This window comes from Perkinsus marinus (assembly GCF_000006405.1).
Source record: "Perkinsus marinus ATCC 50983 genomic scaffold scf_1104296927884, whole genome shotgun sequence".
In the NCBI taxonomy this organism is placed as follows: domain Eukaryota; phylum Perkinsozoa; order Perkinsida; family Perkinsidae; genus Perkinsus; species Perkinsus marinus.
The window spans coordinates 475,342-502,855 of NW_003217015.1; the positions used below are offsets into that span (position 1 = coordinate 475,342).

Genomic DNA, 27,514 nt, shown 5'->3' on the forward strand with positions numbered 1-27,514 from the left:
AAGTTGTTGTGTTTGAGTATTTGTTTCTAGTCCGCAGTATTTTCGAACGGCAATGCTGCGTCGAGCACTTTCCGGCGGAGCTGTGAGGTTGTCTGCTGCTGCCGCCGCATCTGCTGTGGAGCCATTGAAGAGGACTGCGCTGTAGGGACGACTCCTTGGTCATCAGTAGGGCTATGCGAAGGCAGGTACGACTTCCATATGGCCCAGGGTGGGAAGATGGTGGACTTCGCCGGGTGGAGCATGCCTGTCCAATATAAGGATACTGGCATCATTACTAGCTGCCTCCACACAAGGTGGTGGTGGTAGTAGCAGTAAGGCTTATACCATCGTTTCCAGGGCGGATGCCTCCCTGTTCGACGTCTCCCATATGGGCCAGCTACGAGTATATGGCAAGGATAGGGTCCGCTTTATGGAGTCCTTAACAGTAGGAGACCTGCAGATACTTAAACCAGGGGAAGGTGAGGTTCACCGCATAATCCTGCTGCTGCTAAGGGTTTACCGCGCGCCATAAAATTCATCTCGTCAGGGAGGCTCACGCTGATCACAACACCTCAGTCTACCATAATTGACGACACGGTTATATGCAACGAAGGGGATCATCTCTATGTGGTACTTAATGCCAGTAATACCGAGAAGGATATGAAGCATATTGTAAGCAGAGGAGGTCACTCCCTCACTGCTATGCTTGTTGTTGCACCAGGAGACCGCCTTGGCAGACTTCGATGGTGATGTTAGTCTTGAACCACATCCCGAGGCCTCCCTCATAGCCCTACAGGGCCCTAAGGCGATGGAAGTGCTCCAGCCCATGCTAGCTGAGGACCTCACAAAGGTAACATTCGAGTTTTACTTGTTTTACTGGAAGTGGCGAAATACTTCATGTGAAAAATGTGATATTCGCGATATGAAGTGGATTGGAAACACTTCGCGAATTACATCGGACAAATCACCCCATCGCACGTGGAATACATCACGTGTTTTACGCGTTATTCACTGCTTACACGCGTTCTTCGCAAAGTTTTTCATATCACGGGTGAGATCCAGTTGCCCTGTCTCTATATATCATTGTAGGTGCCGTTTATGGTATCTTTCGCCACTACAGTGAATGGTGTACCCAACGTCACAGTCACCCGATGTGGGTATACTGGAGAGGACGGCTTCGAGTTGTCTATTCCGACCTCAGAGGGAGTCAATGCTATAGCGGAGAAAATGATAGAGAACGAGGTCACATAGTGGCCTTATGGGGAGTTGTTCATAGAAGTCTCCGTCAGGCAGTCCTCCCAGCAGGGTTAGGAGCTAGGGATACCCTCCGTATTGAAGCGGGTCTATGTCTGTATGGCCATGACATTTCGGAAACTACTACCAGTGAGGACTCAATCAGGCAGGGCTTGCTGGTGAGGGAACCGTCGTGTTAGTCGCTGAGGCAGCATTGTCCTGGACGGTGTCGAAGCGCCGTCGCAATGAAGCAAACTTCCCGGGGGTTGAGGTGTTCTTGAGGCAAGTGAAGAAAGGTAACTTAGACGGGAGTCGCTTAGGCAATATGCAGAGGCCTCGGTGGTAGGTGGAGTAGATCGCAAACGAGTGGGGTTACTGGTAACAGGCCCACCTGCTAGAGAGGGCAGTACGATACTGGATACTGATAGCAACAAGGTATGTCCCAAGGCGTGGGTTGATGTGAGGAGCTTTCATCCGTATCAGATAGGAGAAGTTACTTCGGGAACCTTCAGCCCAACTCTAGGTCGTCCGATCGCTATGGGGTATGTCCAAACTGCATTCAGTAAGAGTGATACGGTCGTACAGACTGAGGTTAGGAATAAGATCAACGAAGCGATAGTAGTGCCTCGAAGTGTCATATGCTTCTCCTATGGTGTCCGCATCAGATCACCAAGATGCCCTTTGTTGAGGCCAACTATTACAAGGTCTAACGTGGTCGCCGCCGCCGCCAGCGCTCCTCTTGTGATGGTTTATGGCAATTTTTCAAGGTCTCTTATAACCACTGTATCATCCTCCTTGTTTGGGTTGGTAGGAATTCGGTAGTGTATGGACTCCACCACAGTTTTTTCTGCCAATGTTATCCCGGTTATTCGGGGAGGATTCAACACAGGGAGATGGCCAGCACGGCCCACAACGCCACCCGCAGCAGTCCTCGCCAGCAGGGCCCCCTGGGGGAAGGGGTGGAGGCTTACAGCGATCCTCAGGTGAGGAAGGCGATAGGGGCATCTATCTCTTTACTAGTGGAGTACTCTCAGAATCGATCGAGTCGGCACAAGATTGGCGTAACGAAGAGCTGCAGGACATGCAAATGAAATTGGAATCAGCGATGGAACGGCTTAATAGAGGTTAGCGTGGAGGCGACTCCTGTGGTAAAATGGCGATGTTCAGAATCGACCTTGGCAGACCAGCTGAGGGCAGCCTTGTCGAATAAGGAAGGGGAGGCTGAGCAGCTGCAACAGACGGTGAAGATGCTCCAGGCGGTAGGCGTGGTCAGAGGGAGCGTTCTGTCTGATTGGGCTTGGATGCAGGAGAACAGCAGATTGAATAATAGCTCAACTGATGGTGACGGTGGTAGTGTTAAGAAGCTGAAGAATAGGATTGAAGAGCAAGAGGCTAAGGTGATAAGGGAGGTACACTAGCGGCTCCACGTTGTGTTCACCGTGGGTTGAGGGTATATAGTCGCGATATCGATTTGATAAGTATCGTATAGTAATGGCAAGAGGGCAGCCTTCAACAGTAGCGACTCAGAGTGGAGAGGCCGGGGAGAAGTTTATGTGTCAGATAACTGCCTTACAATCGGCACTACAGGAAGCCCATGCGGCTAAGAAAGCCTCGGTCAGTAGTGTTCAGCAGCAGGAAGAGTATCAGGGTCTTCGGGAGGAGCTGGGACGATTGCAGGAGAGTGTGGAGAGATACCAAGCTGAGCTGCAACGAAGGGAGGTAGGGGCGATGGTGATGGTGTAGCTGCTATCAATACTGGGAGTGTAGGTGGAGAATAGGGAGTTACAAGGGGAGTTGGCAGATGCCAAGCGAGCTGATGATGAACAACGTAATAACTAGTGTTGGTTTCGCGGGGGGTAGACATGTGGTTGTGGCTGCAGGCAGTGATTTGAGCAGCCGAGTTGAATCGGCGGAGAAGATCGTATCAGAGTTACGAGAAGAGTTGCAGCGAGCCCATGAAGATGAGGTGAAGTTGAGAGGAGAGTGGTATGGTTTATATAAATATCAGGCGGCCACTGTTGGGAAGTATGAGGCACGCATTGAGGAGTTGGAGAGGGCCAACTCTCCGAAACGGGGGGATGTAATAGGAGGCATCTCTTGCTGCTGGGGGACAGCTTCACGATACGTGTCAGGTGTCGTCGATGGCTTCGAGTTACGAGGTTGTGGACTTGGACCCTAACACGATGGAGCATCCAGGTGACACACAACTAGAGGAGGCCGCCAGGATGGCTGAGGAGGACAAGGTCAGTTGAGTGTTTGCTTCCTGGGACATGGATAGGTTTAGGCGGCTTTGCGAGCTGAGCTGGCAGAGCGAACGGCGAAAGTCGATGAGCTGCAGAACAGCGTGCATGACTTACAGGAGCATGTTGAAGATCTAACAGCACGGCTGAGAGGTAAATGGATCTTTTGTGTGTGGTTGAGTAGAATGGAAGGGGTGGTTTTCAGAAGCGGAGGCTGGTCGAGAGAGGAGCCTTCAAGAGCTGTCGGAGGCTACGCTCACGTTGAAGGATCAACAGAAGGGAGCTGAGGAGGGCAGAGCGAGAGCTGATGAGGAAGCGGTAGTTAACGGAGGTGGTTGCCGTTCCTGGTCTATGCTGGAGTTGTAGGAGTCCCTAAGGCGAGAGCTTGAGGCTAAGGAATTGACCTACAACAACCTACTACGACAGGTGGAGGAGATGAGAGAGCACATGGAGGAGCAAGCGAAGGAGCTTGTTGGTAGGTTGCCTTATCAGCAACCTGGACTAATGTCTACGCTTAGCCATGGCTACTGAGAAGGCTGCGGCAAGCATCAAGAGTGAAGAGGAAGTAGCTCATCTCAAGGAGCAACTACAACAGGCCATCGGTCGGTCCAATCTTGCCGACGGTCTGGTGAGGCCTTGTCTGTTATGCTTGGGCTGTGACTTGTCTTGTTTGTTCAGGAGGAAGAGTTGTCGGATGCCCAGATGGCCCTCACAGAGGCGCAGGATCGTGAGAGTGCTTTGGAAGAAGCGGCGGAGAAGGCTAAGAATGAGTCGGTGTTGATGGAGGTAGAAGTCGTGGAAGTTGATACTGGTCAGGTTAGCCCAAGCTAGTTCTGAACTCAATGAGCTCCGTGAGGAAGTCACTACGCTACAGGAGACTCTGGCTGCTTCTCGTCGTGAGGTAAGAGGAGGCGAGATCTAGTGTAGCACTATACCACTGTTATGACTAACAGCATGTACTGGATTGCGGCCAACAGGATTGCTTCAGAAACTGTACGGTCATTTCAGTACGCACCGTAATGAATGGACCGAGAGTTCGACTTAGCCAACCAAACTCGGAGTGTATACTTGCTATATGGATGCATTCATCGCGTTGAGAGAATATATGAATATTCGCCGTATTAGCCGAGAAATCAAATTTTCATGTATTTGCATAAGAACAAACCCACGCACAGTAATAGCTGCAATGTATATGTACATCGCTCTTCCGAACTCTGTGATTCGTATTCATCTCGATAGGTGATGGAATATAAAGAGTCACTGGAGAGTCTACAAGCCGATGCTGACAAGTTGAAGGAGGAGTTGTCGGAGGCTGAGGAGCAGAGGGAGGCGGAGAGGCTCAGAGCAGACCGGAGCGAACATGAAGTAGAGGAAACAGTAAGGGACTATGGGCGGGTCTATGGGTCGGAGGACTTCATGTCCTGTAGAAGAGGCAACTGGCGGAGTTGAAGGCCGGTGAGGCTTCGAAGGATGGAGAGATGGATGAGCTCAGAGCACGACTGGAGGAGATGCATGAGGAATTCGGAGTAGCCAGTGACAGCATGCGGTGTTGGAATCACATCTTCTGTATGGCAGAAAGCCCAAGATGACCTTTGCAGTGCTGAGTCGATGATTGAGGAATATGATCAGGAGAATCGAGCAAAGGTAGGATGATGGCATTTGTACTGCTAATACCATCTTGTGTAGAGCGAGCACATTATGAAGTTGACAGAGGCATTGGAAGCGAGAGACGACTTCATCAATCAAGTCACGGACTACAGGGACCTTCTAGTGAAGGACGTGGCAGTGCTGGTAGTGGAGCCTCCTGCTGTAACACAGTGAGTGCAGTACCCTCAGGGGGAAGAAGCAGAGAACCGTGCAACCTTGGCGGCGGAGTATTACAAGGAGATGAAGACTTTGGTACGTGGTGTGGGTCTCCTTGCCTAAGTCACTATGACGTCTTCAGCACAAGCAGTTGAGCGAAGCGCACGAGAAGGGTAGTGCACTCGCAAGGGCATGGCAGCAGTCGGGGGCCGACCGGCTCGCCGAGGTCAAGAATGTCGCTTCCAAGGCGGCCGCATCGCTCAAGGAGAAAGTGAGCTACCCTTGTGGGAGTACGACTAGCAGTGATGGGTTTAGGACGAGCTGATCGCAGAGATAAAGGGGCAGTACCACAAGCTGGCTGATAAGTACACGCAGTTGGCTGAGAAGCGACAGAGAGAGATCGACGATGGGAAGGTGAGGATATTGCTGATCTCATCTAAGGTATGGATTCCGAGCCATACTGCCGTTATAGGCTCGGTTGGAGAGGGCTAGCGAGGCCAATGAGGAGAAGCTGTCGTCAGTGATAGGAAGAGCACAGGCAGTCTTGAAGTCGGTTGAGGATGATAACGCTGCCGCGACCAGCCGCACTGAGGTAGGTTTTTTCCTATTCTGTAGTGGTGATGTCCGTGACGTCAGGCGTACATCAACTCCATCATGTCCTTGAACGATCGTCTCATGGCGACTCTGAAGAGCTCTTCCAAGCAGTCAGAGGTGACGAGTCCCTCCTGCGGAGTGATGATAGGATTGTATTTCACTCAGGGAGAGATGGCCAAGATAGTCACCATGCTACAGACCGAACGGAGGAAGAGACGCAGTGCTGAGGAGGCGCTGGAGAAGGTGGGGATGACATTAGATGAGCTCTCATTGATAGCATGTGGATGGCAGGTGTCATCCGAATCAGCTGGGCAGGAGCCATCAGCAGCTGCTAGTCGTAGGCTGGCTGTTCATCTGGCTCGTCACGTTCAGGATCTCACTGCAGTAGGCATTGCCTTCACAGTTGCTGTTATGTTCAGTGTTGGAATATGTGTTTGCTATCCCCAGCAGCTGAGCTCTTCATTTTCCTCGCTTGTTATAGAACTTTACGTACAAACTCGGGTAGAAGTGTTCAGGAGCGAACACTAATTTCTTTTCAAAATTTCCTCGGAATTTTCATATTGTCACCCACACATGGTGTATATTTTCCCACACTTGTTATTTTTAGACTATCAAGGAATTGAGGGAGAAACAGGGAGAGGAAAAGCCCTCGACTGCGTCTATTGAAAGCAGTGGGGAGAACTCGGATGGTAAATCTTTGATAAGGCCACGAGATGGACGTCCAACTGTGTGTTCTCAGAATCACTCGAGTCGTTGCAAAGAGAATCATCTCGGCTGCGTCGCGCGATGCCGGACTATCGCTCTTCCGATCTCTCCAAGTGCATGGTATCCTTATCCTCCTTGAAGGCTGACATAACTACTACAGTGAGTTGCTCGGAGCTCTGGTGTCGATCGAGTCTGCTGTTATTTAGGAGGACGAGTACGCCGAGGATATTGTCGATGATCTCGACGAGGACTTCTCTCCTTCTCACATTATCGACCCTCTGCCTTCCACCCCGACCGCTGATGACGTGGACTCCCTGGCCGGCCTAGTCAGCGATGAGACTTCTGTAGCTCCGGTTGACTGCAGTGCTGCCATAGAGTACTTCCAAGACTGGATGGAAACGTCCATCCCCGAGTCCCCACGGTTCAAGGATGTGGACCTCGAGCATACTGTCAAGGCTGATGTCCCGAATCAGGAAGATCTGCCCAGCATTCCCACCCTAGCCCTAGTCAGGCCAGATATCCTTCGTAGTGAAACTGATGGTTGGAGCACCCAAGTTGCCCCGAGCGTAATTGGTGGCCATCCCGAATCTACTATAGGAGAAGTTCCCCCGCCCAACAGAGTGGATGAAGCCTCGTCTGATCGATGGGATAACTTCGCTGCTAATGCCGGGGACGGCAGTCAGGTGCCGCCATCATCCTCATCGGCCAGCAGCTGCCATGGAGACGCTTGGTCAACTGAGCGGCAAGGATCGATAGCAACAACGACTGAAGTAGCGGCAGCATCAAGTCAACCAGAGGCGACTAGAGACATGGAAGGCGTCGATGGTGGCACTGGTGGGGCCCGGCAAGAGCACGCGTTGGCGATTGCCTCTACTGGCTCTGAGGGCGTGGACTTCATTGGATCCTCGTTGTCGGGAGGAGAGTCTGAGTTGGAGCCTGAGAGGCTTCAAGAGGAATCCCTGTCTGAACGAACCCGGGACAGCCACCCGGAAGCGACCCAGAGCGATACTGATGTTGGTCATACCCCAACAGAAGACGTTCGCCATCAATCTCGAGATACGGACGATTGGCTCATTGGGGAGGAAACAACGGCAGCTACTCGTCAACCGGAGAGCACTGTGGATGTGAGCCCAGGTTCGTCACGGTTGCAGCAGGATGAGGAAGATGGTGTAGCGTCTCCTGAAGAGGGTCGTCCTGGAGGGGCTGCTGACCTATGGGCTCGAGAAGCCCCCAGCAAGACACCGGAGATCGTTGCAGCAGTGCCCGAGGAGGAGATGGTTGATGTCGAGGATATGCCTGAGGATGGTGTGGCTTCGCACGGAGTTGAAGACCTGCAACCACGTGCATCCTCTGTTGCCACTCCGACAGGGCATGCCTCGATGAGTGGCGTCCCAGTAGGGTCAACAATCGCATCACCGGGACATGACGAGGTTGTTCTTGCCGGTGGAGTTCCCGCGGATGATGACCACGCGGCCCTTGTTGCAGATGACGGCCACGATGATGTTGATATTGACGGTGACGGTCGCGGCGGCGTTAACGTGGACAACGACAACACAGTTTTTGTGGCAAGTGCCGGCCACGATGATGTTGTTACCGCGCCTGGCAGTCGCGATGATGTTGTTACCGCGCCTGGCAGTCGCGATGATGTTGTTACCGCGCCTGGCAGTCGCGATGATGTTGTTACCGCGCCTGGCAGTCGCGATGATGTTGTTACCGCGCCTGGCAGTCGCGATGATGTTGTTACCGCGCCTGGCAGTCGCGATGATGTTGTTACCGCGCCTGGCAGTCACGATGATGTTGTTACCGCGCCTGGTAGTCACGATGGTGTTGTTACCGCGCCTGATGGCCACGATGATGTTGTTACCGCGCCTGATGGCCGCGATGATGTTGTTACCGCGCCTGATGGCCGCGATGATGTTGTTACCGCGCCTGGCAGTCGCGATGATGTTGTTACCGCGCCTGGCAGTCACGATGATGTTGTTACCGCGCTTGGCAGTCACGATGATGTTGTTACCGCGGCCGACGGCCACGACGCGGCTGTCGCTGCGGTCGAGCTTCATCAGGATTCACCTGTAGAAGGAGACACTGTTGGCTCTGAGCTTGTCGACGAAGACAGAGCGCATCTACACGAAGAGAGAACAGCTGCGAGTCCGGCGAGTGATATCGAGTCGAACATCCCCGCTAATTACTCGATCGCGACTCTGGACGAAGACCCAGTGGTAACGCAAAGTAGCCTTGGCTGTTCCCCAACTCCTTGGGATTCCCCCAAGCATGAGCAGACGGCGGCGCTCATGTCCAAGGGGTCTTTAGATCTCGAGGGCGGTAACGGAGGTGCTGATCAAGGTGGTGCAACGCCTTGGGATGACAGTCGTGATGGTGCTGATGTTGATGATTTTTGGGGTGCATGGGAAGATGCCGAGCCTCATGCGAATCAGCAAGAGCAGCGAGCTGGAGTGGTCTCTGTTCCTCAAGAGAAGGTCGTGGAATCTCACGATACAGTGATTGCTCCCGATGAAGAACAAGCCCCGTTGAACGAGGGTAGCGTTGCTCCTTCCCCGCAGGGAAGTGCCAAACCTGTTCCACTGAGTGAGCATCAAGAGTTGGGATCTCCTGTTGGAGTGGCAGAGCCGAGCAATCTTTGGGATGACACTGAAGTTGATAGTTTGGCGATGGATGGTTGGGACGACCATGTTCAGAGTCCGGCACATATTGGGCCTTTTGCTGCTACTTCTGGTACGGCTGTGCAGAGCGCTTCAGATTCCCTGTGGGATCACCCTGCCAATGCTTCTGTGGAGTCGGGTATTGTAAGTCCTGACGCCGGTTGGGGGCTCGACCAGGATAGCCCACGGGTGGTGTCTTCGGCTGTCACGGGAGAACAGCAGGTGCCTCAACATCTGCCTACCACCCCCACACAGCCTGCTACACATGTGCCCGTAAGCGGTAGGGAGCAGGAGACCGATGTCAAGAAGACACCTAGTAAGGAGCCCTTGGATGATGATTTTTGGGATCTCTTGAATTCGGCGTAGTTCCTTGATTACAATTGAACATTTCGTTTCACCGCTTGAGTTTACCATCCGCAACGCGTGTTCATTTTTCGGGAGAAATTATGTTGCGTTGACTGAGGGATCTTCAGTGTAAGTGAAGTTGCCAAACCGTTGGAAGCTCACACAAGTTGATGTGTAGAGGTTAACTCTAGCAGCTTATCGTCATTTTGCCGAAAACTACAAAAAATAGAAGAATTCTCACTGAAGCGGGACGAATCACCAACGCCCACCACAGCCTGTTCCGGGATGACCGAAAGCTGTCCACATTACTAGGTTTCACTGACAATACCACAATTGAGAATATGAAAGAAAAGAAGATTATCAAATCAGCTGAGCCATTTGCATATCTTCTCACTGCGAACTCCCGGATCAACGCGTAGCTGTATTCGTAACGAAGTCTGCAATCGCGTTCAGCAACCGATCTAGTTCTCCTGGAGCACATATGTCCAGTGAGTGATTCCCGTCAACCTCCAGTAACGTCGCATTCATCGCAACCGCTAGGCGACTGTTAACGCTCGGAAGGGAATGGTCAACGTACCTAAACACAAGGAGCCCCTCTGGTGATGCTGAATCAGTCATGAGGAGTACTCGTCATCCAAGCCTTGGACCAACATGACAGGAGGACCCTCGGCCATATGACCCACGGCGTCCTCGAGCTCATCGTCGCTCAAGTCACGACTGAACATATCATCTGGGCCACCCTCTCGACAGAATAGGGATGCGAATCGTGATGCATTGATCGGGTGGCCAGAGGTGAACATCGAGGCCTCAGGAGGCATGAGCTGCCGGGGCTCCTTCTGGAGGAGTGACTGAGGGCTCAAGTTGCGAGCAACGAAGTATCACTGATGCGACCTACCATCGCCAGGGTGCGCATTCTGAGGAGGTTCTCTTGCTCCTCCTCGGATTCTTTCACGGCAAAGTCCACTGCATCACGGTCCGATACAGCGCCTTGTAGGATACATCCCCGGATTTGTGGTAGGCTGTGATTCTGAGGAGAGACAGAATTGGCTCCCTCAATCGCACTCATGGCTGACCTCTGGCGGGAGCGACTTCATGAAGTACACTACGTCTTGGCACCCTGTACTGTGCCCTAGTAGGAACACATGGTCTATTCCACCTGATAACAGCTAGATGATAGGAGTGTCCAATAGGATAAGACCGAGTAAGCTTACGATGCTGTTTGAGGAAGGCTAAGGCACGAGTCATGTCCTCCACGTCCGAGTCTAGGGAGGAGTAACCGTACCCACTGTATGACGAATGCATCAACACCTGTGATGAGAACTCGACAAGAGACCTAAGCAAACGGTTACCTGGAATACTCTGAGGCCTCTCCTCGCTAGCATAGCTGGATAGTAGGGTCTTAAAAACCCATCAGTGAGGCCCGCCATGAACAGGAGCCCTGTGGTTGGAGCTTCCCCTTCGACCGGCCGATCGAACTCGAACAGTGTGAGGTTATCTTCCTCGTTGTAGACAAACAGTTCTCCCTTAGCTGAGACGGCGGTCATTTACAAATCTCGATCAACGAAAATGAACACGATTTTCAAGATTCTACGATCCTTCTGGTCCAGAAGTTCTGATTAGCTCCCTAAGCGATCGGAGTCGTGAAATGCATGCCGACGGTCGGCCAGTATAATCCAATTGAACATCCCTGATGGTGTCTGATTAATCAGCGCTCAGCTCTTCTCGTTATGAGCACGTATACAGCAGCCAATACCCCGATACGTGGTGAGCCACCACTGGTGACACATAACTATAGGGGGCGCAACGGGCCTTGCTGAGTATGTCAGCACACAAACTGGACCTTGGAGAAGTAGTCACTTCGCCAACCCGCTAACCAGAATCTCCTCTCGTGGTGTTCTCGATTATGTGATACCCGATGTCCCACTAGTGTAACACAATAGGAAAGGACTAGAAACAGAAGTACTCGGAATCAGTTTAAATAAAGGTAGATTTGTTTTTGGATGTTGGAGTTTATTTGTCGTAAGGACAGCAGCAGGATTTCAATAGCTTCGACCGGAGCACAATGCCATCGAGACCAACTCACCCAACCTGCATGATCCGCGACCTACTCACGCCACCGGCGCGAGAGAAGTGAGTACGGGCCCAATGGCAGTCCCGATGGGGTTTCAAGAATAGAGTGGTACAGCGATCAACTAATGGCTACAAAATGAGCCAATGACGGACGATAAATGAGAGGGACGAAAGCATCCTTCTGGGAATCTCGAAGAGTCTCCGATACATCCGTGGACGGAATTATCGCTGGTAATAAAGAATCACACACCACCATCAAGAACGGTCCATGGCCACTGAAGCTGCAGGACCTACCAGCACGGCATGACTCCTCCACCCAAACAGAGAAGGGATGCCGCGTATCATCTAGTGACAGTAACAGAGCCTTTAGAACAGTGCTCAGCAACAACAATAGGCTGCATAAGCTATCGAGTCCTTCGGTTTACTTGGTATTATATAGTAGTTGAGCTACACTTACCATCACCTCCCTCCCCTCTCCAGAGGCAAGAATAGCGACTGTATTATGGGGTAGTACAAAGCAGATACGACTAAAGACTGAACGTAGTAGGATTAGTGAAGAGCAACACTCGAGCCCTCCGAGACCAGAGTGAATGAACTTAACAGAGATCCGAACAACAGCCGGATCCCATTCAGGTTTGCTTGGACTTTTCACAAACGGTAATACAAAGTTCACGAACCGAGTGAGAAATCAAAGCCAACAGTCGGAGTGTTTAGGTGTTATCGAACCGACTCTATAGCAAGAAGCTTAAAATGCTACTAACAATGGAGCCATTACACTGCAATGATAGCGATCGCGACATGAGCAGAACAATCAAGCCTGATAGTGGAAGAGAGAGAAAATAGAGGCTAGTGAGCACCACTCATACAAGAAGTAGGAGCAACGAAAAGCAGAAGGACTAATAAGTAGTACGAGCGCCAAAAACGCCATCCTGGTACTACTGCAATGACTGTGAGTTCAGTCTTTTCATATAATGACGGTCTACTGTCAATGACCACCCGAATTCACGGCACACGCGACGATGCTGGTACATTGACATCAATCAGTAGTAGAGACTAGAATCAAGTACTTCTCGATAATATTCTTTACGCGGTTATATCATGGAGCTCATGTAAGGTAAAGAACGATGATGAGCAGCCTGCTCAGAGCAGGAGCAAATAAGAGTATTGAGACTTGGGTAGATGACAGCATGCCTGTTAGAGGCAATGAGGAGTGATGAAAATGTAGCAGCGATGATGATACCACACATAGACTGTTCAGTGTAGTACTCTTCAGTGAAATCTTCCCATAAAGTCAACAACGAGGTCGAAGAGACGACGGAGAGTCGACAAAGCACATGAACAGAAGAAACCACGGCAAGTGGTGGGCTAGTCGAAGCGACATACTTTTATACTAACAATGAGAGCTACATCTCCTAGCATTTCCCAGCATGCTATGATCACCATCCCGCGGAACGCCATAGATGGCGGCAGATGGAAAGTGGGGATCCGCGAGAGTGAAGCCATCCCACGATGCCGCCGCCGTATTCGAGTCGTATAAGGAGAAACCACCGAGCATGCCAACGGTCGCCGAGTGCGTGTCGGAGAATGTCGACTGCTGGTTGTTTGTCGCGAGTAAGGTCTGATGAAAAACAGCCGTGTGTGAGACGATCGAAAGACATCCCTCGAATTCCCTACCTCAACGGCTTGTAGCAAATTGGGCTCGCTTCGATCAGCCTCCTGGTTCACCCAGCCACTAGCAGCTGCCAGTGAGACTCCTTGCTCGAGAGATATAGTAGGAAGTTGCTGATCGTGATGACGCTGCTCCGGGCGACGAGACAATCGATAGTAGGGAAGACGATGGAGACATTGTAGATGCCATATTGGTGAGCAGCATATCACTCTAAGTGCTCAGTAAGGGGCTCGACTGACTCGTAGCAGCATGGGCAAACAGACTACACGGCACAGACTGCACCGTAGGTGGGGCTTTCCATATAGGCATAGCCCTAGAGCCTAGAGGAGTTGCTACCGGACTGGAGATACGGTTACTGTTGTTGTTATGTTGAAGGCTTGCCGCAGGCGGCAGGTGCCTCATCTGAAGGCAGCCGAATCCCGAGAGGCCACGGCTACTTCTACTCACCTCCTGCTGATGTTGACTGAGCTGATTTTGACGTGACAATTCGAGGGCCCCAGCCGATATTGACTCTTAAGCCTGGGTCTTTTTATGGGATATCTTACAGTTGGAGTATATACGTAACACAAAGGAGATAATAATTTCTACAGAGTTCCTCTTCGCCGCTTTGGCCGAGTGGTACGACGCGTGGCACTCATCCGAACGACCCAAGATCTATTCCCAGGCTGCGGTATTTGGATAAACTGTGCCGTTTGAGATTTAGGGGATATCAATATGTACTTCTACTACTTACAAAGACGTCTCTTATTCAGTTTCAATTTGCACCTCTTCTCAATTGGTAAATGGCGTTCTCCCTTATGCATCTGATAGAGTCCGGGCTACTGGTGGCCAATGCAGGGGCCATACTTAACGAACGGAGAGTTCTTCGTAAATGTACTATTCTCTAGGGAACTGGCGAATCGTATATGAGCGATTTTGGTAGTCAAGCGAAGGAACACGAACTGGACTCGCTCACTCGGTATGCCTTCTGTGTATGCGTTTAGTGTTTGCGATGGAGTATTATTCAACGCATAATGTATCTACCTACAGCATCAGCAATGACGTCCTTGTAGTACAATTTTAGAAGTGATCGTATGTCGGAGCTCGCTACTGTCATTTGAATCGACACTCTACGCGGTTAGTTTTTCCCATTGTGTGATAGAGGAGTGCCACTGTGTATTGAACAGATAACCTGGATAAGCCTGGTTTCGACAATGGCGTCAAAGGGCAGCTGTCGACCCTCCTATACAGTGTGCGGACTTTCGGCAGGTGTAATGACGCGGCGATCTCCCACTATGCTGGTAGTGGCTTTGAATGTGCAATCCTCTTCAGACCCGATAGTGATAATGAACCTCCTCGTTATCCTGTATGAGCTCATCTTTGGTTAAGAAGAGGCAACCCTGTACAGTTACAACTGTTTCAACTATCTGATCAGCTTGGGTGTGTAGTTGCCCAACCTGGGGCTGGGGGGCAGGTCGAACATTGGTAGTTGATCACTAGAGGATGCTGCCCATACGAGGGCTCATGCGTCGATCGGTGTGGCGGATGCAGGGGGTTATCGGTTACGAAGGCCTCTTCTCACAGTACCGCTTCGATCAGCTAGACATACACCCAAAGCTACTCTCAGCGTTGAGGGTCATGGGTATTGATACAGCCACTGAGGTGGGCCTTTATCGCGTGGAAATGTATTATGAATCCTCGGTGCAGATTCAAGCGAGGGCCTTCGTCCCCTTATCAATGGGCAGGGATCTCATTATAAACGCCGAGACTGGTAGTGGGAAGACGCTTAGCTACCTGCTGCCCATCTTCAACCGGATGTGATGCCCTTCCGGTCACCCACTCTGACTCGTCCCCTTAGTTACTTCCTTACTGATGCCCCCGATGAAGGGAAGGTCGGTGGTGGTAGTCGGCGACACAAGGCAGTCCTGCCTCCACCCACAGTCATAATATGCCCGACTTATGACCTCTGTGCCCAGGTAGGGTCTGTGGGCCACCCCTGCCTAACGATCTCGACAGGTTCTGAGTATGTGTAAAACACTGGACTCGGTGGGGCGACGGGTTCAACTACAGAGTCTTGTCAAGGTCCCTCAATTCTACCCAATTACCTTCACCAACACCACCCGGAGGAAGAGTGGGTCCTCTCTTACCATTGCACACGTTACCCTTCCCTTAAGGTGTACCACAGACCCCAACGCCAGGCTCGGCTGCGCAGCCTTTCGATGATACCTATCTGGGAGGAGACAGTGTGATTCACGAGGAAAGACCCGAGCATTTACCTCAGGCTACTGCGGGACTCCATGAACACTATTGGTCCCCTCGAATACGGTGGGTGTACCTCCTCACGCTGGCTGTCCATCCCAGGCCTCAGGTGGGGGGCTGTTGACATCGTAGTCACTACCCCTCATCATTTCGTAGCCGACTTGGATCGATGTGCTGAGACTGGTAGCTCGGCTAACCAGCTCCATCCAGCTGCGGTCATCTTCGACGAGGCCGACATGATATTCCACGAGATGAGGTCATTGATGGTGATGGAGGCTGGTGCCCTTTAGATTCGTGCAGGTCTCAAGTATACGACATAGTGCGCCATCTTCGCCCGAGACTGGAGATACCACAGCCTGGGCAGGCGTCGGCAGTGAAGAAGCGGAAGAAGCTTCTACCCTGTCAGTTCGTATTCGCTAGTGCCTCGATGCCTACAGGAGGGCCCAACAGGTCGGGTTGCCGGCAATGCTAGAGCCGAGATATGACTCGATTTCTTCAGTGTGGCGGCTATGGTCAGTCAGCGATTTTGTACTGCCGAGTTGATCACCACAGCGTTCGCTCATTCAATTCCCCCTACCATGAGAGTTGAATGGTTCAAAGCCTCTCCTGTGTGGGATCAGCGATGTGCAGAGCTCGCTGAGATACTCAAGGTTCGACACGTACCGTCTCTGCCTCCATCGACTTCATCAGGCATACTTCCCAGCGTCTCAACCGGCTAGAGTTCTCGTATTCGTAAATTCGTCTCTCAACTGTAACGCGCTGTATCACTACCTTCGGGTGAGCTAATCGTTGGACCTAGGGGGGAGGATGGGCTCTTGTGTAGGACCTGGGATGGCCAGTAGTGCGGTTCAGTGCTAGTCGTGGGGCTAAGTTGATGTTGCGTCTGGCGAGAGATGCTGACCAGTTCTGCTCGGCCTCCGCCTACCACGACCCTTCATCGATCAAATGGGATGGTAAGGTGGATAAGGAGAAGGAGCTCACTCCAGTAGAGGCAGACGCCTTGGCTAAGAAGAGGAAACACTATGGTGGTAGGAATAGGCGATCGGTTCAGTTGAGACTATCCTCATCTCTCGGTCGTAGCTTTGATGCAGTCGCCACTACGTGTGATGGTCTGCACTGATCACGCGGCGAGAGGCTTCGACTGGCCTCAAGTGGATGCTGTCATTCATTTCCAAATGCCTCTTGATGCGGTGGGTCGTCGTCAGCTATGGAGCGCCAACACACTACACTTGACAGGTTAAGTTCCTGCATAGGAGTGGGAGAGGAGGTCGGTTGGGACGACCTTGTCGGATAATCACCCTCGTCGGGGAGAAGGACGAAACTCTAGCAACAGAGATACAACAGCAGAGTGAGTCGCCCATAATCACCGCGGGTTCAGCTGGCGCTCCTCAGTTGATAAAGGGAGGAGTTTAGAGAAGGTCTTCAGTCGAAAGCAGTCTCTCCCACGCAGGCGACGCCGACGGGCTGAACTTCAACAATCAATTCAGCGGGTAGGACGGAGGGCAGTTCCAGACCCTGGCTAGCTCGGCCCTGTAGGAAACTCCATCTGTCGAGGACTCGGGTGATGAGTCCGGAAGTGAGGGCATGGAGCCTCTGGAAAAGCCGCAGGAGACCGAGGATAAGGGCACTCTGGTTGGTTATGTCAGCGTTTATGACTCGGATAGCGATGCGGATGCGGAAGATGATGTGCCAGAGACACTTGACGCGGCTGTGTCCCATGTGATCATGTTTTGTTGGAAGATCGCTGCCTACTGAGCATCTCACGTTTTTGTAGATACATGATAGGTCAACGACGGCTGGGTCATCGGATAACACGAATGTCCCCGCCTGGCGGGTTGGAAGCCGACGAACATTCCCCGAGACTCCAGCAGATAGTGATTCTGATGACGAGCCTAGTAGTTACACCTGGGCTCGCGTTAGACGAGACCCAATAGCTGCTGCGGCTGGGGAAACTGTGAGCCCTCGTCGTGAGGTAGTAGCTTTTCTCGCTGTGCCGGTCTCAACCTCCATATTTCGGCAGGTTATCGGAGTGGAATCTCAATCGGTCAGGGCTGGACGGCAACGGCGTCGTGATAAATTCAAACAAACAACTCTTATCAATGAATTCAGACGGAATGAGGATGAAGTGCTCAAGCTATAGCACTGAGCATGATCAGCGTTTCCGAAAAAAAAGAAGTTTCGGGTCTGTTGAAATCTCGAGTTGGATGTTGCGCTTCAGACAACTCTTCGTCCAGTGAGTAATACCATGTGAGCAAAATCATGTACACTAGAAGACTTCCATGACGCTCGCGATGATCGAAGACGCCACTAATTATTAATAGGGGGACTAGCTCAAATGGTAGAGCGCTCGCTTAGCAAGCGAGAGGCACCGGGATCGATGCCCGGGTTCTCCATTTTTCCTCTTTCAAGATTGAATCTATTTGTGCTCGAACGTCGATCATTGAGATTGTCCTAGTCATCATCCACTAGTCCGGTAAAATATCCTTTCATGTTTCGTTCCGAATTAACTTGCGTAATTCAACGTCAGACCTCAGGCGCAACGAAAAAATGTTTTATGATTATTTCGTTGTCTATCGCCTAGCGACCAATAAGAAGATCTTTATCGGCCGTACTTCTGGAACTCCCATTCGCCATTATCTGACAGTAAGTTGGAAATCACGGATTCAGATCCCAATTAGATAACTTCCTACCCAAAGGACAAACCTGTCTGGTCTTCAGCCACCTAGAAATGCAATGGAAATGGAAAGCGTGGTTGCAGACACCCCACGCAACCGTGCAATCCTGCAGATGAGTATGAATTGGGTCACATTGACTGAGACTAGCAGTAGCTCACCTCACTACTGTGAGAGCCCTGATTGGCCTGACACTCTATGCAGAGATCCATGATGTGATTACGACATATCGCACAGTTATCGACGACGATGTCCCACGCCCACAATGACACAGCATTCCACCTGAACTATACAAATGCCGCGACCGATTTAAGGCTCGACTCACTTTTTAATTTCAAATCTCTTCTCATCCGTAGAGCCGCTCGATCCTGCAGCAGCTACGGCACTCGATTCGGCCATTATCAACTCCACAAAACTGATCACTCTAACAAACCCGATAGGGCCATACGCAGAACGCAACCAAAGCTATATCGGCACGGGAAGCCTTCATGCACGTGTCTCAGTGCGGATGTAGGTCTCAGTGAGGGAGACCAACTCTTCCATGATCTGCTGATGTTCATCGGATTTGATCGCTTGTTGGTTGATACTGTGACTTCCGCGCTCCCCAAAAAACTTGTCTTCGTAATTCGCGAACTCGCAGTACCTGTAGGGCCTCCTCACTGAGTGAATGCCATCGAGCGGCGGCGGCGGCCTACTGGTCTGATATGTACTGCAAGACATTCCTCGACTCTAACATGTCGTCTGTCGACAACCCGTCTTGCTGATACACATACAAATGAGACTTGGCCTGGGGTAACGGACACTACGATAGGCACGACTACTCTTGGGGGCGCACCTTATACATGCTATCCCAGCAGGCTCCCAACCGATCCATAACCTCATACATAGATGTGTTATTGGATACCATCGTAGCGGAGTCCCCAGCCTCACAGTGCCCCACAGTACAGATAGAGGCCGATATAGAGTTGGGGATCCAATCCGGGAAGAATATATCCCATCTGTAACACACTGCTAAATGCCTCACATCGCGGTGTACCGTGATCCATCTCTTTGGAGAGCATGACAGATCTCGTCGACCTCTCCTGAGGGGCACTCCCCACGGAAGGCGGCAAAAGAGGCCAGGAAACGCGAGCGGGGTATGCCGTTACGAGGATCCCCTACATCGGTGCTCTACTGAGTACTACGAACCCTTTTGGATATTCACCAGGGTTGAGGGGATCACAGGACAGAGTCGCATTGTCCTTGCTCATCATCTGCTGCATCAAATCGAGTATCGACACCTTCCTGTATTCGGTGCAAGAAAATGCCGTCAGCGGCGCGAAGCCTGTGACAGAAAAAGAGAGGATTACTAATGACTGATGATGATAGCATACCAGTCATGAGGAAATGGGCGTTCTTGAAGGGCACGAGATTGGTATGCATCTTACGGAGGTCTGCGTCAAGAGTACCAGGGAATCGGAGGGAACTCTGCAATATCAACAGTGACAACAATACTCCATCTTGATACACAATTGCATACTCCCCAGACAGAGCAGAGAACACAGTTACAGATCAGAAGGCGTTACGTACCGTTATGCCGCTCATCGCAAGGGCGACTATGTTGTTCATATTAGAGAACCTCGGGACCTCCATATTGAGGGTCTTCTGGCAAATAGCCGATAAAGCCATGTTGTCGAAGAGGAATGCCTAAAGGAGGTAGGAAGAGACGGCATAGCATATGGGCCTAGTAACCTGATGACAGTAGTCCATCAGATCCTGCACACCGAGAGCCGCATTGTAGTACTCCAATACTCTATCGCCGACACTGAGTTGGATATCGACATGGACTAGAGACTAGGGGTAGGTCACTCAGGAGAAGGGACGGTGGCGAAGCTTTGCATGATGCATTTAACGCCGACTCCACTGTCGAGGAAGTCCGAGATGGTCTTCATACAGAGGCCTCCTAGACCTGACCAGGACCTCCAACCAAGAGGAGGAGGAAGAGGGGCACCTGCCCTACCAGCTCCCGTTCCACCACATAGAGACTGGACAAACTGCACACCTTGAAGACAGTCGCAGCTCTCCGCCTACAACAACGCCCCCTCTACATCAGCCAGTGGGGCACAGCAAACCTCCTTGCGAACCGTCTCAAGAACATGCTCAGCTAAGTCAGGTCCCTCTGTATGGAATGCTCGGGCGTAGCAGTTACCAGATCCCTATAGAGGCCGAGATACAACAAGGCTTTATGGTTGGTTGTCCACTACCTCATCATTAGCTATGATCCCCTCAGGACGATAGAGGGAGCCCAAACCATCGGAGCTGCCGATCACTTGTTGGAGGTCGGACAAGTTCAAGTCTACCAGTACAGTCCGAGGGACCTGAGCATTGGTGGTTACATATGGGATGCCCCGATGGGCCTACGTATCGGCCCTTGGAGCCCTCATTGAAGAACACCGAGATATGGTCTCTCCTGATCCCATCGACCTCCCCAGTATACGTACCTTATGGTTTGAGGCCTGATAAAGCACCGACATGGGTCCACTAACCTGAGCCGTCTCGATACTCGATGAGATGCTCTTCGCAAAGATCCCGCCAGAACTCATGTGCCATATTGTTGCCACAGCGGCCTAGTTGTAGAGTGATGATCTCCCTATTGGCCGGACCGTTCATCATCATCCGGATAGCCTACGAATCAGCCCACGAAAATGCTGCCACCACCGAGTGATAGCATGCTGCTACTCATGGGAAACACAAGTCCTATCGGAGGGAGACAACAGCAATACCCTACACATGCCTTACAGGCTGTGCACTATTGAATATTGGCGGCGTTCCTCCAGAACTCCTGAGGAGTCGATGATGAGCATTCATGTGGAGTATCTCGAGGACATGGTTGTCGGGCTCTTCACTGTGGAAGCATCGGCCCATACATATACATATCTACTCGATATGGACTTGGCAGCAAACACCTATGCAGAGGCTCTCTAATCCGGAACTCCATCGTTAAAAGCAGGGTAGCGTTCTGGGAGCAGGTAACACAACCATCCAGATGAGGACAGAAAATATTCACTATGGAATCATCTAGATACTCACGGGGTCATCATCATCATCTCCTTTGAACCATCCCCTCTTGAACCCTCCCTCATCTACTTCATTGATGAGATCAGGACCGCCTTGATGGACTATGACACCATCCTGCATGACCAGTACGCTAGTAGGATGGAGCTCGTCGAGCATACGCTTGTAATGGGATACTATCAACATCGACATTGTCGGGTCAACCTCACATAGAGACCGCAGAGTTGTCGCAACCTGAAAGGTTATACAATGTGAATCTTCAACTCCAACGTGTAGGCTTGTCGAACTCGAGAAAGCCCGTACGTAAACGACAACCACTAACGAGCGATCGAGCTGAAACCAAAGACCCTAATTCGACACGCTCTCAATGATACAGTCCGATCGCCTCGAGCAGCACAGTAGTATCACCAACCAGCCCTGGTTTGATGGATTCTCTTCAACAGACTAATACGACCCCTCGTGAGCTAACGTGCATCGTTGCTAATCTAATATCAGCGCTGGACTTCAAACCCGCACGCATGCGCAAGGAACAGCCGCAAGGTCCCCCTCCCCACCTGTCTCAATGCATCCACGTCCAGTCCACTGTCGATCTCATCAAAGACACAAAGTCTAGGTCGTAGGACCACTGCATGTAGGAGCTCTACCCGCTTCCGTTCACCCCCTGACATCCCTGTATTCACGGGTCTATCCAGATACTTCAGCAGCTCCTCCCCTCGTTCCACCTCTATTAATCGAGATTTCGCAAAGTCATAAAACTCAAAGGGCGACAATTCGGGCAGCTTCTGAGCTTGCCTACATGCATTCACCGCGGCGTGCAATAAAGTGAAGTTCGTTAGACCAGGCACCTCTACCGGTGCCTGCCAGGACATGAAGAGCCCCAACTTCGAAGCACGCTCATCAACATCCAAGCTAAGTACGTCCTCACCGGTCATCTCTACTCTACCATGAGTAACTTCATATTGCGAATCACCCATGATAGTTCTGGCAAGGCTGCTCTTCCCGCACCCATTGGGGCCAAGGAGGGCCACTACTTCGCCGGGCTCGACAGATAAGGTAACACCGTTTAGGATGGACACCTTGGGATCCTCACTCAACACAGCATGCAAATTGGACACGTTCAAACCAGCAGAGGCTCTTGCATTCGAACTCTCGCTCGCCCTCATTTTTATCCGACCTACTACCTGACTCACTGCTCCTACCGCTCCACCGACAACAAGTAGCTGCAGGAAGCGCTGGCCTAAAGACAGCGAGGCTACACCCCCAGGGGCATACAGGGAATGCGACACGCTGGTATAGGGCATCCCACCCACTGTGCTGCGACTTATTGTTGGCGAGAACGGAGAAATGAATAGACTCGCTGTGGAGGCCACTGATGAATATAACAAGTAGCATCCAATGAGCAAGAAAGTCAAGCCTGGTAGGACAGAGGAGCGGTTCATATACGATAAAGGGGGAGGAGGCCGCATGGGAATACAAAGCAAATACAACCTGGGCACCTCAACTTCAACGACCAATACCACAACAGAGCTGTGCAATTGGAAACGATTACACATGCGTTCCACTGAGTGAATTACCATTGGACCGGAGTACAGCGCCGCCGATTTCTAGCCCAAAGTGGGACAAGGCCTGGCGGACCTTCACGGGGCACTCCTAAACACCCAGCATGATGAAATCAGGTCGACATTATACCCTACGCGTGTGGAGTAGTACTGGACAAGGAAGGACGTGGCCTTGCCCAGGTCCTCCGTCCTCGTCTCATCCTGTGCAAACCGCCGTAGTAGCTGAGACATCGATAGTAACACCAGTAGTAGTAATAGACGACGCCGCCTCACCACCTCAGCGTAGACTTCTGCCACCTTGTCGTCTTCCCCCCGCATTTGGTAAAGTCTAGCCAGCTTTGGTAGGACCTCCTGGTACACCTCCGGATCCATCCTAGAGCTCTTCCTGAAGATCTTCCACGCCTGAACGACCCTTGCTTGTGATCACCAACAACCGAGCAGGAACACTTCCCACCGCTTCATAGCAAGTCGCGGCTTCATCATCAAAGCACATATTGAGACAACAGTTACCCAGGGACCTCCACCCTATGAGGCTCTCAGGCCTAGACAGGAGGAGGAAGAGGAGCTGAAGAGACTAGGCCTAAGCACCAACCTGAGCTCAACAGCCTTCCGGTAGTAGTAGGCGGCATAGTTCATATGCCCTTGTGCTTCGTATACTCTACCCAATGCACACCACGCTCTACATAGAGAGGAGCTAGCGGAGAGCATCATTACGAGTAGTACGCCATAGAGGTCGGGTCCAATTCAGTGGCCTCCCTCAGAGCTGAGATGGCATCAGCAACCACACCTTCCTGCATACACCTGCTGGACCTCTCACCATCTTAGACTAGTCCTTCTTACTACTACTACTCATTCGCCAAACACACCAATGCGGTGCCTTTCTCCACTGTTCTAGTATATAGTCGGCTCGCCTTACGGTAATACACCTTAGCATTGATAGTATCCTGACAGGAGCTGACACGACTGCATCATCATTCACTAGAGGCCTACCCATGCCCAGTTACTGCCTACCTATGGTATACTCCCATCACAAACATAGTCTCGGCTGCATACTGATCAATTCCAAGACAACGATGCGCGAGCGCTGCCAGATCCTTAGGCCGATCGATGAGCTTCCTGAAGTCAGATCCATCGGGATACAGAATAGGTGCTACTACTACTACTACTACTACTACTACTACAGTAAGCCAGCGTAGCTATCAGCTCCTTTGATAGTATCCCATTCCTGTAGCTGACCGAATACCTCCCTTGTGCACTCCAAATCCCCACTCTCATAAAGACTCATCGCCAAATCCAAAGTGATGCCAAAATGGCTAGGATATCGTTCATGGAGTTTGTGGAATCTGGGTAAAAACCTTCCATAACGCCGCCGCCGATGAGCAGGCCGAATATACTACTTCCGCGCGGCCATCCTGAACAGAGGTACCTCCTTCGAGGCCACAATATTGAGGCCAGCCTAAAACTATCGACTCCATAGCAGCAATGGCAACACCATTGCTGACCTCTGCTGACACCTTACAGGCTGTAGCCCAGGCTATCTCCACCATAGTCACCTTCCACACCTCATCGTTCAAGGCATCGAGTTCCGATGAGCCTAGTAGGGACCCCAGGAACTCCTCCAACGTCCCACATAGGCGTAAGAGGTTCTCCTCCGATACTGCACCTACTTGATAGAATTTCGCGGGGCGCGGTAGTCACTATGTTGGTAGTCACCTTCCCTCAGCTCTGCTGCGGATATTCTCACTCTACACTGTATAAGGGCCTCCCATGCTTGCCACAGCAGGGGTGCCTTTGTTAAAGCTCTCGTGAACAGATGCAGCGCCAGTCTCGAGAATTCGTCTGATGGGGTCAGTGTTGGAACATATGTTCGCTCTCCTCAGCTGAGCTCAGGAGTTTCCTCGCCAATTATAAAGGTTTATATGCGAATTCGAATAGAAGTGTACTGAAACCAATGAGAATTTCACAGAATTTCCTCCAAATTCTCACACTGGCACCGACACATGCAGTTGACCATGTACATACAGGATTAAGTGAGCTATCGAAGACCCCGGATAGAGGCCTCAGACCCTATTACGACTTCCATGCCATCCTGGCAGCTTCCTGTTATCAACCCACCACGACATGAGCAGATGTCCAGCGTGGTAGGCAGCGATGGGATCTAGTCTATCCATACGCGCGGTCGTAGTGACTGCCTCTAGGAAGGTCATCAAGTCGCCATCAATAGGTGTGAACTCCTCCTTGTTAAGACGCGCCTCCTTCCTGAACACAACACTCTTGAGCAGACTGCCGCCGCTCTCAACCCACCCCTGTATAGCCTGGCACAATAGGCTCGTGAAGAGGCTGATGATCCCGTCGTCGCCTGATAGAACACAAGCATAAAATAGTGACACATCTGTAAACCCCTTACTTTGCAAGACTTTCCTCTTCCTCACCAACCTCCCGAGGGACTGTATTGCCCTACAGTAGTCGCCCTTCGTTACTAGTGCCCATGCTTCAACCAATGACTCGGACCCCTCTACCTCTATACTAGGCAACATCATCCACCATTCCCAACCACTTTCCTACCTCCAAAACGATAGAGGTTGGTAGTAAGTGCTATGCAACGTGAGCGAGGAGGCAACTCGAGGCCCTCCAGCCACTGGGAGATAATCATGAGCACGGTATCAGACAGAGCATCACCTCAGCTGTATCGGGCAAACCTCTCTCTACTAGGATCTGTCGGAACGTCCCCATCTGGATACCACCACTGTAGCTCCCCATTCTGGAAGCACCGCGACCCCTCGTGGGTGGCATTGGCAAACAACTTCACTGAGAACTCTGCCCTCATATGGAACTAAACAGACTGAAGTCAGTGACACTGTTCGTTCCTAGTCATCATAAACATCTAATTCAACTAGTGATAAATCACACGAATCAGTATCCGTTTCCACTACTGCCACATCATCGGCAGTCAACACCGGTGCATCCTTGAATTGGCGAAAAAGTGCAGGCGTCGCTCCGCCGCATTTTGGTAAATCGTACATGGCCTCCTTTATCTTATTGGTCTCCTCAGTGATAGAGGCTAGGAAATGCTCAGGGGTGGATATGTTGGGCATGTTGGCTACGAAGTAGGTCTCTGCAGGAGCCCTGTACCTGACCAACATCGATGCCAAGGGGATGTGTAGGAGGGATGGTATATACCACTTAATTGCCCTCCTCCTCTCTTGAAGATATGTGAACAGAGCCAATCGGAGCTCGCGACTACCAAGTAGGGAATCAATTACAGCTTCTAGATATTCCCACAGATCAGGACCTAATAACAAGCGACCACGAAGTGGAAAAGGAGTGGTATCAAAGCAACCCATCTTCCTCATCTAGTCCACACCACTATCATCCTTAAGTGGCCCGAGGAGCCCCTCTAAGCGCACCTGCTAGAGCCTGAGACATTTCCAGGAACTCCACACCCCCCTCAAGGAAGGCGTCTCTCTCCGACTTGGATCGCCTCTTATTTTCAATATCCCTCGTCGCCAGGGATGCCTCGGCAGCCTACGCCAAGCTCTGCTGGTACCCACCATTCAGCGCCTACCTGATTTCTTGCAAGATTCTCCTCCGCTAGCTGCTTCATCGCTGTGAGGTTCATCGTCGCGTCATAAAGCTGATAGTCATGCCTTCGCATAGCCTCAGCAGCCTCCACTATATCAAACCTAGTACAATGTGCCCCAGCCAGGGATCGAACCCGTGCACTCCTTACCCCTTGTCGCGCACGAGGCATGCCAACTCCCCCAGATGATCCCGCGAAAAATCTCTCAAATCGAGCCGCGCTTGTGGCTTCCCCGGCAGTACCCCACCATCCTCCACTTTGATAGTCACCCCCATCACAGTCGAGGGTGTTGACTCGTCCTCTGCAGTCCCCTACAGATGAGTACTGATCCCAACAGGCTGCCCCCTTTTACTTCCTTCTTGCACATTCGACAGGCCTGTTCTTTCCCGCTACCATGGACCATATAAATGCCACTATCCTCACATAGGGGGCACTCAACCATACCATCCGGCGCTGCATGCTGTGATGGCCGCCTTAGCCCCAAGGCTTGGATGAATATAGGGCATATCTTGACGTCGGTCTTGGCCTGATGCCAATCAAAAACCCCAATTCGCCGCCCCTAGCGCTCCCTTACCCACCGACCTTCTTCGCTGCAGGCTCCTCCACATCCGGAATGGGCTCCTCTACATAACAACTGACCGATGGGCCTTGCGATGAGTCCTGCAGCTCTACCACATCCATTGGGATGGACAAGGGGCAGTAAACATCGAGTGGACGATACTCCGCCAAGGACTTCCTCATCGCCTCCAACACCTCCCTCTCGTCCCAGTCATCATTACCTCCTCGCGCCTCCAGTGTGACTTCTTCCTCTTGCCTTGTTGGACACGAGCTACTACCGCTAGAGGCACCCCACATAGTTGACTCCGTGTGCGCCACAGCCCCACTATCCTCACCGTAGTACTGTATCAAGGTGTCAATGAGGTCCTGCTTGCGGAGGCCACTGCTACCCAGACCGATCCCCTTCATCATCTTCTTCAAATCAACTGCTTTTAGCCGGGTCAGGGCCTGCCTCGTGATAGGAAGCCGTACACTATCATCCATCGCAAGATGGTTACCGTAGAGAGATGATTCGGAATACCAGGGGAGTAACACAAGCACTAGTAGCAAGTCTAT

The 27,514-nt window shown here is 51.5% G+C and overlaps 10 protein-coding genes and 1 non-coding gene across 11 annotated transcripts; 6 read left to right on the forward strand and 5 right to left on the reverse strand.

Moving 5' to 3' along the window:
- Window positions 1–52: 52 nt before the first annotated feature.
- Window positions 53–1,922, forward strand: Pmar_PMAR010182 (conserved hypothetical protein; the record flags this gene model as incomplete). Its single annotated transcript, XM_002788599.2, has 11 exons — window positions 53–141; window positions 186–293; window positions 337–458; window positions 527–651; window positions 701–829; window positions 1,069–1,221; window positions 1,269–1,362; window positions 1,413–1,508; window positions 1,559–1,647; window positions 1,696–1,830; window positions 1,878–1,922. The coding sequence occupies 11 exons, from the start codon at window positions 53–55 to the stop codon at window positions 1,920–1,922; spliced, it is 1,185 nt and encodes a 394-aa protein (XP_002788645.1).
- Window positions 1,923–2,105: 183 nt separating this feature from the next.
- On the forward strand, window positions 2,106–9,636 carry Pmar_PMAR010183 (hypothetical protein; the record flags this gene model as incomplete). The annotated part of the gene is made up of 29 exons (XM_002788600.1): window positions 2,106–2,195; window positions 2,258–2,336; window positions 2,380–2,471; window positions 2,520–2,609; window positions 2,773–2,931; window positions 2,980–3,040; window positions 3,093–3,178; window positions 3,221–3,292; window positions 3,345–3,455; window positions 3,497–3,605; window positions 3,658–3,770; window positions 3,819–3,927; window positions 3,971–4,080; window positions 4,131–4,222; window positions 4,269–4,353; window positions 4,692–4,829; window positions 4,880–4,978; window positions 5,028–5,096; window positions 5,139–5,243; window positions 5,289–5,351; window positions 5,398–5,526; window positions 5,571–5,669; window positions 5,728–5,847; window positions 5,892–5,966; window positions 6,015–6,092; window positions 6,141–6,233; window positions 6,457–6,538; window positions 6,589–6,713; window positions 6,761–9,636. 29 exons carry the CDS (start codon window positions 2,106–2,108, stop codon window positions 9,578–9,580), a joined length of 5,553 nt encoding a protein of 1,850 aa, XP_002788646.1. The 3' UTR covers window positions 9,581–9,636.
- A 537-nt stretch (window positions 9,637–10,173) lies between these two features.
- On the reverse strand, window positions 10,174–11,103 carry Pmar_PMAR010184 (conserved hypothetical protein; the record flags this gene model as incomplete). Its single annotated transcript, XM_002788601.1, has 5 exons — window positions 10,174–10,407; window positions 10,455–10,586; window positions 10,633–10,715; window positions 10,771–10,867; window positions 10,909–11,103. 5 exons carry the CDS (start codon window positions 11,101–11,103, stop codon window positions 10,174–10,176), a joined length of 741 nt encoding a protein of 246 aa, XP_002788647.1.
- A 2,992-nt stretch (window positions 11,104–14,095) lies between these two features.
- Pmar_PMAR010185 (conserved hypothetical protein) lies at window positions 14,096–14,665 on the forward strand (the record flags this gene model as incomplete). Its single annotated transcript, XM_002788602.1, has 3 exons — window positions 14,096–14,171; window positions 14,465–14,578; window positions 14,610–14,665. 3 exons carry the CDS (start codon window positions 14,096–14,098, stop codon window positions 14,663–14,665), a joined length of 246 nt encoding a protein of 81 aa, XP_002788648.1.
- A 157-nt stretch (window positions 14,666–14,822) lies between these two features.
- Window positions 14,823–15,826, forward strand: Pmar_PMAR010186 (DEAD box ATP-dependent RNA helicase, putative; the record flags this gene model as incomplete). The annotated part of the gene is made up of 6 exons (XM_002788603.1): window positions 14,823–14,939; window positions 14,985–15,094; window positions 15,136–15,253; window positions 15,294–15,408; window positions 15,452–15,602; window positions 15,646–15,826. 6 exons carry the CDS (start codon window positions 14,823–14,825, stop codon window positions 15,824–15,826), a joined length of 792 nt encoding a protein of 263 aa, XP_002788649.1.
- Window positions 15,827–16,410: 584 nt separating this feature from the next.
- Pmar_PMAR010187 (DEAD box ATP-dependent RNA helicase, putative) lies at window positions 16,411–17,694 on the forward strand (the record flags this gene model as incomplete). Its single annotated transcript, XM_002788604.1, has 7 exons — window positions 16,411–16,564; window positions 16,617–16,726; window positions 16,773–16,884; window positions 16,929–17,026; window positions 17,073–17,255; window positions 17,311–17,508; window positions 17,557–17,694. 7 exons carry the CDS (start codon window positions 16,411–16,413, stop codon window positions 17,674–17,676), a joined length of 975 nt encoding a protein of 324 aa, XP_002788650.1. The 3' UTR covers window positions 17,677–17,694.
- Window positions 17,695–17,856: 162 nt separating this feature from the next.
- On the forward strand, window positions 17,857–17,929 carry Pmar_PMAR010188. Its single transcript has one exon. It is a non-coding gene; the product is annotated as a tRNA-Ala (tRNA).
- Window positions 17,930–18,135: 206 nt separating this feature from the next.
- Window positions 18,136–18,607, reverse strand: Pmar_PMAR010189 (conserved hypothetical protein; the record flags this gene model as incomplete). The annotated part of the gene is made up of 4 exons (XM_002788605.1): window positions 18,136–18,173; window positions 18,227–18,317; window positions 18,370–18,490; window positions 18,534–18,607. The coding sequence occupies 4 exons, from the start codon at window positions 18,605–18,607 to the stop codon at window positions 18,136–18,138; spliced, it is 324 nt and encodes a 107-aa protein (XP_002788651.1).
- Window positions 18,608–18,694: 87 nt separating this feature from the next.
- On the reverse strand, window positions 18,695–20,857 carry Pmar_PMAR010190 (beta-tubulin, putative; the record flags this gene model as incomplete). Its single annotated transcript, XM_002788606.1, has 14 exons — window positions 18,695–18,851; window positions 18,904–18,995; window positions 19,044–19,206; window positions 19,233–19,365; window positions 19,413–19,532; window positions 19,582–19,675; window positions 19,778–19,894; window positions 19,940–20,012; window positions 20,057–20,156; window positions 20,208–20,274; window positions 20,320–20,403; window positions 20,452–20,565; window positions 20,609–20,688; window positions 20,734–20,857. 14 exons carry the CDS (start codon window positions 20,855–20,857, stop codon window positions 18,695–18,697), a joined length of 1,518 nt encoding a protein of 505 aa, XP_002788652.1.
- Window positions 20,858–21,265: 408 nt separating this feature from the next.
- Window positions 21,266–22,425, reverse strand: Pmar_PMAR010191 (ABC transporter, putative; the record flags this gene model as incomplete). Its single annotated transcript, XM_002788607.1, has 2 exons — window positions 21,266–21,496; window positions 21,817–22,425. 2 exons carry the CDS (start codon window positions 22,423–22,425, stop codon window positions 21,266–21,268), a joined length of 840 nt encoding a protein of 279 aa, XP_002788653.1.
- A 382-nt stretch (window positions 22,426–22,807) lies between these two features.
- Pmar_PMAR010192 (anaphase promoting complex subunit, putative) lies at window positions 22,808–27,442 on the reverse strand (the record flags this gene model as incomplete). Its single annotated transcript, XM_002788608.1, has 23 exons — window positions 22,808–22,912; window positions 22,957–23,043; window positions 23,095–23,223; window positions 23,276–23,363; window positions 23,414–23,479; window positions 23,545–23,622; window positions 23,671–23,775; window positions 23,833–23,937; window positions 24,003–24,164; window positions 24,219–24,277; window positions 24,324–24,415; window positions 24,899–25,080; window positions 25,126–25,180; window positions 25,229–25,340; window positions 25,501–25,554; window positions 25,755–25,953; window positions 26,005–26,113; window positions 26,229–26,346; window positions 26,387–26,504; window positions 26,552–26,712; window positions 26,754–26,927; window positions 26,984–27,024; window positions 27,295–27,442. 23 exons carry the CDS (start codon window positions 27,440–27,442, stop codon window positions 22,808–22,810), a joined length of 2,547 nt encoding a protein of 848 aa, XP_002788654.1.
- Between the last annotated feature and the right edge of the window lie 72 nt (window positions 27,443–27,514).